We start from the raw sequence: 11,557 nt of genomic DNA on the forward strand, positions 1-11,557 counted from the left end.
TAAATTTTGTGCGATCAATGCTAAGCTCGATCGATTTGTAAGATATATCGTGTATAAAACACACACTCATTATGCGAGTTATGTATGAACTAATTAACTAAAGGGGAAATTGTTATAAAATAACTTATTGTAGTAGTATGTATTTAAATACAAAGGGAAGAGCTAAACGAAGGGCATTTGGTCGAAAAGATAGCTCCCATTGTTTGGGACAACATATCCCATCACCAAAACCGTGTTACTTCCATCATTTTCCTAGACAAATTGGCGGTCCAATAATAGTGTTCCATGTAAATCCTTGACTAGTATAGTAGTCCTACATCTTGAATTAGGTAACACTAACCTTTTCTTTGAATAATTGACCAACTTGTTCCCATGAGACATGGCATACTTTTTATGATTAGCGGCTATTAATTTATTGGGTCATTGTTTCATACTTCCTTTGCAGCACTGTCTCGAGGGCGGATCTGGGGAAACTGTTTGTCAGGCAGAGGAAAAATGCAATGATGCATCCACACAACAGAAGAAGAAAAAACATTACTTGGTTCTTCAGTCGTTGGTCGCCCAGCAGCCTGCAGCCATTTTGTAAAGTAGCTCTGAAATGAAGACCATGGATCTCTCCGGACTTTTGGTCATTATGCATTGGTCATGTTAAAGTTTTGTATCAGATTAATGTTGAGATTTGAATATAGCTTGGAAACGAAATGTGTAAACAAGAGAAAACACCGAAGACAAATGAAATGACAAACATTTTCAGATATACGAACTCGTTGTCAATATATTCAAGTCCTCCTATTTCAGCATGTTTACCGAGAAGCAAACTTTATAGCGGACGTGTTGGCAATGCTAGGGTATGATCAGACCCAACCTTCCATTTGGTTCTCTAATTTTCTTTTTTCTATTGTTTGTAAAGTTTTATATGATATTCCGAATTTAGGAATTCATTGTAGATTCTCATTGTAATTTCTTTTGATTTTTTTTTTAAAAGACATACATTCAGCCATTTTGGCCTAATATCCATTAGGTAGACAACGAAAACGCTACATCCTTGATTTTCATGAGAATGCTTAGGTCAGTTGCCCTAGTGCAAATGAGTGACTCAATTATTGATATGTGTTAGCGAGTTAGAGCGAATAGGTCGAACACGTCAACTAACCCCAGCATAATTCACATTGCTCCATCCACATCCATCAAAACAATAATTGTAATTGACTTTATTTATTTTGTATAGTATTGCTGCATCCTTGATTTTAGATGAATCACAACCATATGATTCTGTGGTGTATATAGGTGCGTCTGTTTGAAGACAAGCCCCATATTGACCTCCAAACACTAGTTTGGGAATTTGCATGACAAATAAGTGAAGTGTCAGTATCGTGCCACATCAGCTTATTGTGTTGTTGGAGAAGCATGGTACGTTTTTTGGATTTGTATTATTATTGGACCAAGGTAAAGTGGATGCACAAACTCAAAATTCAAAAATGATCGAGGTTAATTTTTAGGCTAATTTTTTCAACCGGAAAATTTTTATTGAAATTTTGACAAAATCTTTAACAAACTTCCCAAATGATATATAACAAAGCATATTAACCAATAAATTATATATACTAATAACTTAACAATAACACAACTTCTATTAAAAACAAAGAACTTAATAAATCGTAACATATCGGTTTTAAGAAACTTCTAATTTTTAAATCCCTAAATTAAAATTTAGAAACAATCACAAGAAAAATAAGAGTACAAAAGAGAGAAGAAAATGAAAAAGAAAAAAGAGAAACGAAGAGAGTTGGGCTTGCAAAGAAGGAGAGGAGAGAATCTTCTTTTTTGGCTTTTTACCTTTTGTCTTAGGTGATAAAAACTGGATTGAGTAAGGATTAATGGGCTGGGCAAATTTTTTTCTTCAGAAATGCTGGGCTACCTATACAGGGCTGGGCCCGTGCTATGTCAAAGTGCTAGGTGTGGAGATTTTTTATGTGTCCGATAATTTGCAATTGCTATCGGTGTAATTATGTGCTACGTCCAATGTACAAGTGCATTGTTTTATGAACGGGCAGATTTAAATCTTTAAATTTTTAATCTTTTAATCAAACGGCTAAAAATTACAGTGCACCGGTGCATTGCATGCATATATACAGAATGAGTATGCATGTTGGTCCAACTTAGGGTGAGTTTCAACAAGTTAATCCCTTCGAAAACTTGGGTCTTGAGAAGGTGATTCATTTTGGCTCGGTAATTTGCTCCATGAGTTTTATCTTTGTGAGGGTTGAGAGAGAGGGAACCACAATGTAAGAGGATTATGGGAGGTTTAGAGTATTTATTTTGGCACAATTACCATCAATAAACTTGCATCATTGTAATTCATACTGAAACAGAAATGATCCAAAAATTGGATTTTAAACCTTGAAATTTCAAATCAAAATCGCATGATTAACTTACACAAAAACACAACATTAACTTACAGAGAGATAATGATTAACTTGCAGAGAGAATTTCTCTCCATTTTTCTTTCTTTGTTCCTTTTTTTTTTTTTCCTTTTTACACTGTTTATAGAGCATCCTTGGCTGACATGAATACTTCGGGGAAAGAAAAAGCTCCCACAAGAACAATATCAGTCACTCACTTCCTCAAGAATCAGATCAATTACTCACTCTGCCCTGCACTCTCTTTCTTTATCCACTGTTTGACGGGTCTTCTTGTATTACGTACTCTCTGCTTCCTTGAGCTGGAACTCCTCTGCTCATGGGTATTAGGCCTATCTGAGGAACCACCAGAATGCATTTCTGTGGTGACTGGGGGTTCTCTTTGTTGTTCTTCAGCAGATTCTTTGGCTGTCTCAGATGCGGATGATGCAACCAGTGGTGGAAGTAACATACCAGGCAAGACGACAATATTTTTTTTAGGTTCAATTAAACCACTGTTTTCTTGCTGTAACTTCAATAGGGCCTCAAAGTTTTGTCGCCGTGCATTCTCTGACTCAGACTGCAGGGGTTTCTCACTGTAATCATCTTCATTATCGTTCAGACTCTGAAAACAGTCGAATAGTCATTCAACTTCAGTTAAAATATAAACAAAACACAATTCATGTGTCAAATATTGAATGAATCAATATTAGAAACCTACTGCTTGTTAAAAGAAACAAGAGTTCACAGAATCCAAACGATCGAATTAACAAAGGTAAAAACTTCAGAATATACGGATTTGTTTCTAGATATGAATCAACTAGGTCTTCTATTATCAGGACAGGTTTTACTACCATCTTCAAAAGTTTCAAATGGCCATCTAAAAACAAATTTAGTTTTGGTTCTCCACGCATTTCAAAGTAATTGAATATAGCTTTGGTATGGGGCAAAAATGGATTGACGCAACCAGAATGAGCCCTATCACAATTGAATACTTAATACAAATATAAGAACATGGATTTTCAAAATCTAAGAAACAGCTTTCAATTGTAAAACTTATAATTTATGGTTAGATGACGTACCAAATGTGAGGAATGATTGCCAACCAAGTCGAGCACGTGTTCAAAATCCTCAGCATGAAAAACTTTACGGCAAACTGGACAGTTTCCCATACCCCCTTCCACAGCTCCACGTGTATCTGACAAAAAACCATCATTCGTTAGAAATTAATATAATAGAAGAGAGTTAGAACTACAAATGTCTCAGAAAATATATAATGTTACACATGACATGGCAATTGTAGTAACACAGTACGTTTAGCTCGGCCCATACAAAGGACACAATGCAAATGGTTCTATCCCAGCTAACAATTATATTTTCCTTTATTATAAATAAAAAAGCATATTAAAAGAGCATCAAGGCTCGTGAACCACAAATACATGGCAAAATATTGAATTAAAAAATAATAATAATAAAAAAGGGAGAGAAAATCTAACATAGGATAAAAAAAAGTATTTGTCATAGAAAATATGATGAACTTAGGTACATAAAATAATGCAGAAAACCCAAAATGCAGGAGTATTAAACTCCAACCAAAGGCACCAGGAATCACAACTAAAGGGTAACTGCATTATATATTATATAATACTTGATTCTCCTGCCTGACAAATCTCCCATAACACCGCCCATACAAATTAGAAATGTAAGCTACAAGGATCAATTCTAATCCCAGATAATGAGAAGATTGGAACCCAAAATTTCCATGTCAATGTATAATGGAGGAAATGACTAACAGCTTCCACCCTGCTGACCACACCAATCTGAATCTGCTTTTGTTCAGGTTGTCAATGTTAAGATCCTCCCTAAACAAGTTGTCCATGAGAAAACACCACTGTCAGAGGATCCGCATACTAGAACTGCTTCCATGCAAAAGAAGAATGATTTTTATCCAACAAAGCCCAACAAAAAGAGCGCACCTCAAATGCTTGCATCAACTACATTCCAGAGCTCCCACACTCACCACCAACTCTAAAATAATGTAAAGCTTTCTAGAAACTTTCAACAATTTCAATCTCCCAATCATTACACTTTCTAGAAAAAGCAAGATTCAACTAAACCACACCCCCAAATTTACTGAAGGTCCCTACCAAAGCAATTTCATCCACTGCTATGGTAAATCGTAAAGGAAAAGTATCTTTCCAGCCTGAGTACCCAAAGCCACAGAGCCATACAAAACATCCTATTTAAACAAGCTGCAACCCAGAGTCAACAACACTTCCCTTGTACACTGGCCAAACATTCTGTGACAAAATCCCCAAATCCTTCCAGACACTTCTCCTCAAACCTACGCCATGAGTCGCTATCACTTCCCTTGTGCTCCAGCTGCCAAAAAATCTACACATTTACAAGCCACCACACACTTACTGATTCCTCTACACATAATAATGTCATGAGTATTTGCTCAAGAAATTCTAGTTGAATTAGTTTTGACTTTCTGATGTTAAACCACCCATTGAAGAAGGGAACACACCCAATCCCAATCAACCAAATGGTGTAGGTTCATTGCGTAACGCAGCCTGAAGAAAGCCTCTAGGAAATTTTTCCAATGATTAGCATGCATAAGAAACTGGAACCAGAAACAGAGACATTGTACACAGAGAAGCTAGATGAAACACTAGGGTTCCCCCTTAGATGCGTAGTGATGCTTTTTTTCCTGCCAGACGCTTCTCTACCCTTTCTAAAATTGAAAGACTTCTGAGCAAAATAAGACCCCAAAACCAAACCTAAATATGCCAAAGGCAGAGAACTAATTCTGCAATCCCAATCAGCAGCAATCAGTAATATGTTCCACAACAGAGAGAAAGCGTACTGGAGTCTGGAAAAAAATTTACTCTTATCCATATTGACCCTGAGATCTGTCATCGCTTCAAATCATAAAATAAGACACCACAAATAATTCATTTGCCCCAATCAGCACCGCTAAAATTAATTAGATACTCTGCAAATAACAGATGTGAAATCTGAAAAGACCTTGCACCATTAGATACCACACCCAAACCATAAAAGAAAACCACACCACTGTGCTTCGCGGATCAATCTGCTAAGCACCATCATAATAATATAAACAAAAGACAGAGGATGAACCCCTTGCCAGAGACCCCTTAAGCAACCAAACAAACCAGGAAGGGGAGCCATTCATAAAGGAAGAAAGTCTAACAGTAGAGGAATGCATAAATTGGCTCCAATGGTTCCCAAATATCCAACTTGCAAATAAATAAATAAACTCCCTGATTCAGTCTACACACTATTGAATCCAAAAATCTGACACTCACCCACAAGGACATTCTGAGATTCCGAGATAATTTTATCATGAACATGCTTCAACTTATTCTTGGGTTCCAAAACTCTCACCTATTATGAACATAACTGTTATAAGAAAAGCTTCCCACAAGCCTCTTTCCAGCCACCCTATCCAAATTCCCAACAAATGTTTATGAATCATGCTACTTTCAAATTTTTTTTTTCAAAGAATACTACTTTGAAACATCAACATGAGAATGCATACCACCCATACACCACCCCGCTCTTCTTTAAAGGGAGAGGGGTGTTACACTCTCTGTTTCTTACAAACAAAGAGAAATTTCATAAAAGAGTAGATGGAAGGATACAATATTTTATGTATCATAAGTGATAGCTCCTTATGAGGATCTCAGTTAAGAACTTATATATCAGTTGTTAGATCAGACATGAATGATTGAGATGTTAGATCCAAGTGCTTTTCCAATCAATTACACTAAACTATGAACTCATTAAATTCATTCTATCATCTTGATGCTTATATATTTGTAGGCTTTTAATTTGTTTTAAATCTTATCTTGATGTTTTTGTGTTTGTTAATTTTTTGTAAGCTACTCTTTTTGTAAAACCAACCATTCTTAAAAGAATCCCTAATAAAGTTGAAGTAAATAATTTATTATTGCTAAAGTGTCTCCTCAAGCTCCTAGTCATAAATTCAACGTACTACCAAATAACTGTGGCCCAACTATACCTTTATGATTTTGCAAGTCTCTAGTAGGAGGCACATGTGCACTTGATGAATCACTGGCATTGCTTCTTTCTTCTGTTTGAATCCAATTCCACCACCTAATAATGCACTCACTGCCATATTTTTAAACAAAAGGGAGAACATTAAAACCCAAACCCTTACCTAAAATCAGATACTGAAGAAATATATCTTAAGTGATTGCGTACCTGTGAAAGCAATGGAAACAAGACATCAACTTCATAAATGGCAAAACTTTACTCTGCTCGTCTTCTGGGACCAAAGGATACAAACACAATGGACAATCTCCATCAGGGTGATTCATAACAGAGAGCTTCTCCACTGCTTCCTGGACACGTATGTCAATGAATCAGTCTCCTGATAAGCCACTCTGGGTGTGTCCATTAAAGTACATATAAGCTCTTCGTTAGGAAGGAATCATGCATATGATCTATCACAGTCCTGATAGTTAAAACATTCACGAACATGCAGAACTAACATAATGTACATAGGTGTTAATCTAAACTCGTACCCTGTCACAGAGGAGAGCAATGTTAATACGTCAAACAATTTTTGCTAACTGGCTAGCACAACAATTACCTCACAAATTGCCACTAGCATTAAACAAGATGAGAGGTCGCATGCTCTGTCCCGTATCGAATTCGTTAGATGTTTTTGCCTCTGAAAATCAAGACCCTTTGAATCTAAAAGTTCAATATGTGGCGGTTCATTCGGATACTACAACAAAAAATCAAAAAGAAAAGAAGCAAACTTCAGCTGAAACACAGATAAAATAAAAAATCAAACATATAGAACTTTACTTTCATTAATCTATACCTGAGAACCTGCTCGGACTCCAATAACAGCTTCCACAAACTACAAAAACAAAAAGTGCGTATAGTGTATACAAACAATAAGAGATTGTCACCATTTGAAGACAAAAGCTAAGAAAGAAAGAAAAAAATGCAATATTGTAATTAGATAAGACCCTTAGCTCCAACAGCTGAAGCCTTTATACTAACAAATTGCGAAAATCACAGAAATTGAAACGTCTTCTTTAACTATTTTCATTTATTTTTCTCAGACTTTCTCAGCAAACAAGTAAAATTCAATTCAGAATTTCAAAAACAATATTTAAAAAGGAAAAGAAAGAAGCTTGTAGCAGATGAATTAAGTTGGAAAAGGAAAGGACCTGCTGTGAAGCGACATCGGCGGTGCGAGGTTTGATGTAGAGGTGGAGATGAGGAGGGTACGATTCGAGAACCACACAATCATCGCCGTACACTGCTTGTACGGCCTCCACTTCAGCTGCCACTTCTTCTTCTTGGGCGGCGGCGTCGGCCATTGCTTTACAGAGATTGATGCACGTCGTTCATCTTCTACTTACAATACCTCCAGCTTCGCCATAAATAATATAAATTTTAAATTATTTCATTTATTTATTTATTTTCTCTATGCACTGCCGCGACCGTACCAAAAAATAATGGAAAATCTAAACTGTACAGCCGTACGGCTATACTCCATAAATAGATATTTTATAAGTATACCCGCGCGACTATACTCTATGAGTTAAATATTTTAACTGTATAGCCGGGTGGCTATCCTCTTTAAACAGAAATTTTAAACGCAAACCCGAACGGCTGTACTCCATAAATAGATTTTTTTATATGTATAGCCGGTCGGCTATACACTATGAGTATAATATTTTGACCGTATAGCCGCGCGGCTATACGCTTTAAAAGTATAAAATTAGCTTCTTTACTTTTTGTTTTTTTCCCAACTTCTTTAATTTAATATATGTCATTAACTAATATCTTAGTCTTTTTTAATTCCTTTAATTAATAATTATTTTTAAATTATTTTTTCTTTAGTGAATATTTAAATATTTTGCTAATTTAATAAATTACTAAATAAATAGTAATTAATTATTTTATACAAAATTAGTTTGAGAAAATCCAAGTCTCGAACCAAAAACCCTAGCTTCCGAACTTGTTCCAAAACCTTTCTCAAGCCTCGAACCCTATCCATAAACCTATTATATTTTAATTACTATTTACTAAGTGAATAATTAGTATTTAAATATTTTATTTATTAAAAAAATTACTATTTATCAAGTAATATTATTTATGAAGTTAATTAAAATATTTATTTACTAATTATTCACTAAAGAAATAATAATTAAAATATAATTACTAATGAAATTCATTAAGTAAGGCTAAAATATTATGTAATTACTAATGAACATACAGCCGCACGGCTATACACTATAAATAGAAATTTTAAAAGTAATGCCACGTGGCTATACTACATTTTAATTTTAATTCTTAAGTATAGTATCGTCTCAAGGCTGTACTGTTTTTAACTTTTATTTTCAAGTATAGCTGCGCGGCTATGCGGTTTAAATGTATTTGAATATTTAAATAGTATAGCTGCTCGACTATACTAATTATTTTATTTTATTTTTAAGTATAGCCGGGCAGGTATACTTTTTAAATGTATATGTATACCAAGTCTCTTTTCCTTTCCCGTCTTATTCTCTTCTCTCTTCGCTCTCTCCTAAACGACATGTTCACCTCATCATAGCAACGACAACAATGACAATTCCTCCCTTTACCAACTCCACAAATTCCAGCTCAAGATCGCTCACTTAGGATTGGATTGGATAAGTCACTAAATCTAAGGTATTGTGAAGGAGGAAATGAAAGTAGATGTGAATGATTTTCCATTTTGGGGGGATTGGAGCATCTACAATCATACTCTCTATTTTTCAATTAAAATTTATCTAAAAACACACAAAAGCTATTATAGGAGCTTTCTATAAAATTTGAACTTCAATCGTACTCCCTAATTTAGAGTTATAAATACTATAATTTATTTTTAATTCAATATAATTGGTTCGTCTCTATAAAAAAATAATATAAAAATATAGTTAGTATTAATTAAAAATATGCATGAAACAAAACAGCATTAAATTATAGGGAGCCACTAGGGGTCCTTAGAGAGCCCATTGTGAATGCTCTTAGAACGAATTAATTATAAAGTGTTGCTATAATTTAAATATGAAGAGCCCAAGGCCCATCTTTTTTATAATTATATATTATATATTATAACAGAGACAATAAAGTAGAACTTTAAAAAAAAATTACAATAACAATCACATTGATTTCTAAAAATAAAAATAAAATATGAAACATAAAATATAAGGTTATAAGATAAATTGAATATATCGAACGTTAGGTTCTAAGATAAATTTAATTTATAGAATTACATGTTCTAAATTGAAGATATTCGTAAATTTCTATTGAACTTCGGGTTCTAGCGAGTCATATAAATAAAACTTATGGCTATAAACTGAATTTGATCTTGAACATCAGGTTCAAAAAAATCAAATAAAAGTATTGATTTTAATAAAAATATGTTCAAAACTAAATGATGAATCAAAGGTCTTTCAAGCTCAATTTGATAGCAATAGCATAGATATGGTAATTGAAGAACTTCGGGTTCCAATTAGATTGTGTGATATAGAACTACAGGTTCTAATCAAATATAAGATTAATAAAAACTAAGAACCAATGAACTTGAAAGTTCCAATCTTTTGATTCCACTGTGGAAACCAAGATAAAGATAAAACAAAAAAAACAACTTTTGATTTTGAACTTCAGGTTTGATTAACATTTTATGTATGTTATGCTAGAACTGTAGGTTCTTGACAGGATATAAACTACTTAATATTAATCTCAATAGACAATTATGAACTTTAGATATGTATTAACATATATATAACGCTTCAAGTTCGGGTGCATATATCAAATTAAAAAGAATATATGGTTTTGAACTACATGTCCAAATTTGTAGTAATATGATATTGTTCAAGGTAATAAAATAAAAAGATAATAAATTTTTTAAAAAATAGTAGACATGAAATCCAAATAATGTTGGAACTTCAGGTTCTTAACTTAATGTATATTTTTCAGCCCAAAATCATAATAAATATGCACTTGTTGAAATATTGATTTGGAGGTTGACACAATTAGAACTTCAGACTTGTTTTAATGCACATGTGGCCGAAACTTATTGTTTGCATTATACATAATAAGAACTCCGAGTTCTAAGATATTTGAACTTTTAGTCATATGAGAAACTTCATGTCCTAAAATATAAATTATTGAAATGAAAATAACTGAATATAACAATAATAATTAAAATACTAGAATAAAATAAATTGTTGGAACTTTTGGTTCCAAGTTAGAGAAAAATCAAAGAACACCTAGTCTTGATTTGTTTTATGAGAATTACAGAACTCCAAGTCATTGTATAGATATTATATGGATTGAGAACTAAGAGACTTCAGGTCTTTGTTTAATTGTATAATTTAGGGACTTCGAGTCCTTGCATAAAATAAAAATGAAACTAAAGAAAAGAATTAAGTAAAAATAAAATAAAACAAAAATTAAAATATTGTAATAAAATAAATTGTTGAAACTTCTGGTTCTAATGAAAAATGAATCAAAGAGCTTTAGGTCTTCATTTGCCTTTTAAGAATTGGAGAACTTCAAGTCCACAAATATTTATATTATAAGGATTGAAATATAAGGATCTTCTGGTCCTTACATGACTGAATAAGAACTAAGGAAATTCTAGTTCTCCATTAATTGTATAAAAATTTAACATCTTCAGTCAAATGTATACGAGATGGGATCTAGATCTTCAGGTGTTGATTTCTCCTTGCATTTTTCTTTGTATTGTTGTCTTTGCAGTCATAAGAATTAGATATTGTAATTCATATCACATTGATAAGTGATAGAATACAAAATCTTGATTTTAACTAAAATCATGATTCTCTTACAAAAAACAAAAGGAAAATATAATTTCAATACTTAGGTAAGATAAGAACATGCATATCAACGTAGTAATAGAAATTCAAATAAGAAACTTATCTATTTGGAATTCAATATTCATCTCGATTAGTTTTCTTCTTGTTACCACTGATCACATACATAATTGACAAGTTCATTGGTGCTTGAAGAGTAATCATGCTGATAACGTGTTATATAACTAAGAGAAAATTATAGAGAGAATTAAAAAGTAGAGAAAGACAATTGAATTTGTGTCAATC

At 33.2% G+C, this 11,557-nt stretch overlaps 1 protein-coding gene across 1 annotated transcript; it reads right to left on the minus strand.

Moving 5' to 3' along the window:
* Positions 1–2,364: 2,364 nt before the first annotated feature.
* LOC103331621 (RWD domain-containing protein) lies at positions 2,365–7,839 on the minus strand. The gene is made up of 7 exons (XM_008234267.3): positions 7,634–7,839; positions 7,279–7,317; positions 7,042–7,179; positions 6,651–6,790; positions 6,448–6,557; positions 3,482–3,597; positions 2,365–3,024 (listed from the first exon to the last, which is right to left on the minus strand). Exons 1-7 carry the CDS (start codon positions 7,784–7,786, stop codon positions 2,641–2,643), a joined length of 1,080 nt encoding a protein of 359 aa, XP_008232489.2. The 5' UTR covers positions 7,787–7,839; the 3' UTR covers positions 2,365–2,640.
* Positions 7,840–11,557: the final 3,718 nt, after the last annotated feature.

This window comes from Prunus mume, linkage group LG5, assembly GCF_029339155.1.
Source record: "Prunus mume cultivar Tortuosa linkage group LG5, ASM2933915v1, whole genome shotgun sequence".
NCBI lineage: Eukaryota > Viridiplantae > Streptophyta > Magnoliopsida > Rosales > Rosaceae > Prunus > Prunus mume.

What these genes read in the sequence shown, in the direction of transcription:
- LOC103331621 (XM_008234267.3), bottom strand. Translation starts at nt 7,786, where the DNA reads ATGGCCGACGCCGCCGCCCAAGAAGAAGAAGTGGCAGCTGAAGTGGAG. An exon ending in GAGTCCGAGCAGGTTCTCAG is followed by an intron (nt 7,180 to 7,278) that starts GTATAGATTAAT and finishes TTTTTGTTGTAG; the next exon opens with TATCCGAATGAACCGCCACA. An exon ending in GCAATCATTCCTCACATTTG is followed by an intron (nt 3,025 to 3,481) that starts GTACGTCATCTA and finishes GACTGTTTTCAG; the next exon opens with AGTCTGAACGATAATGAAGA.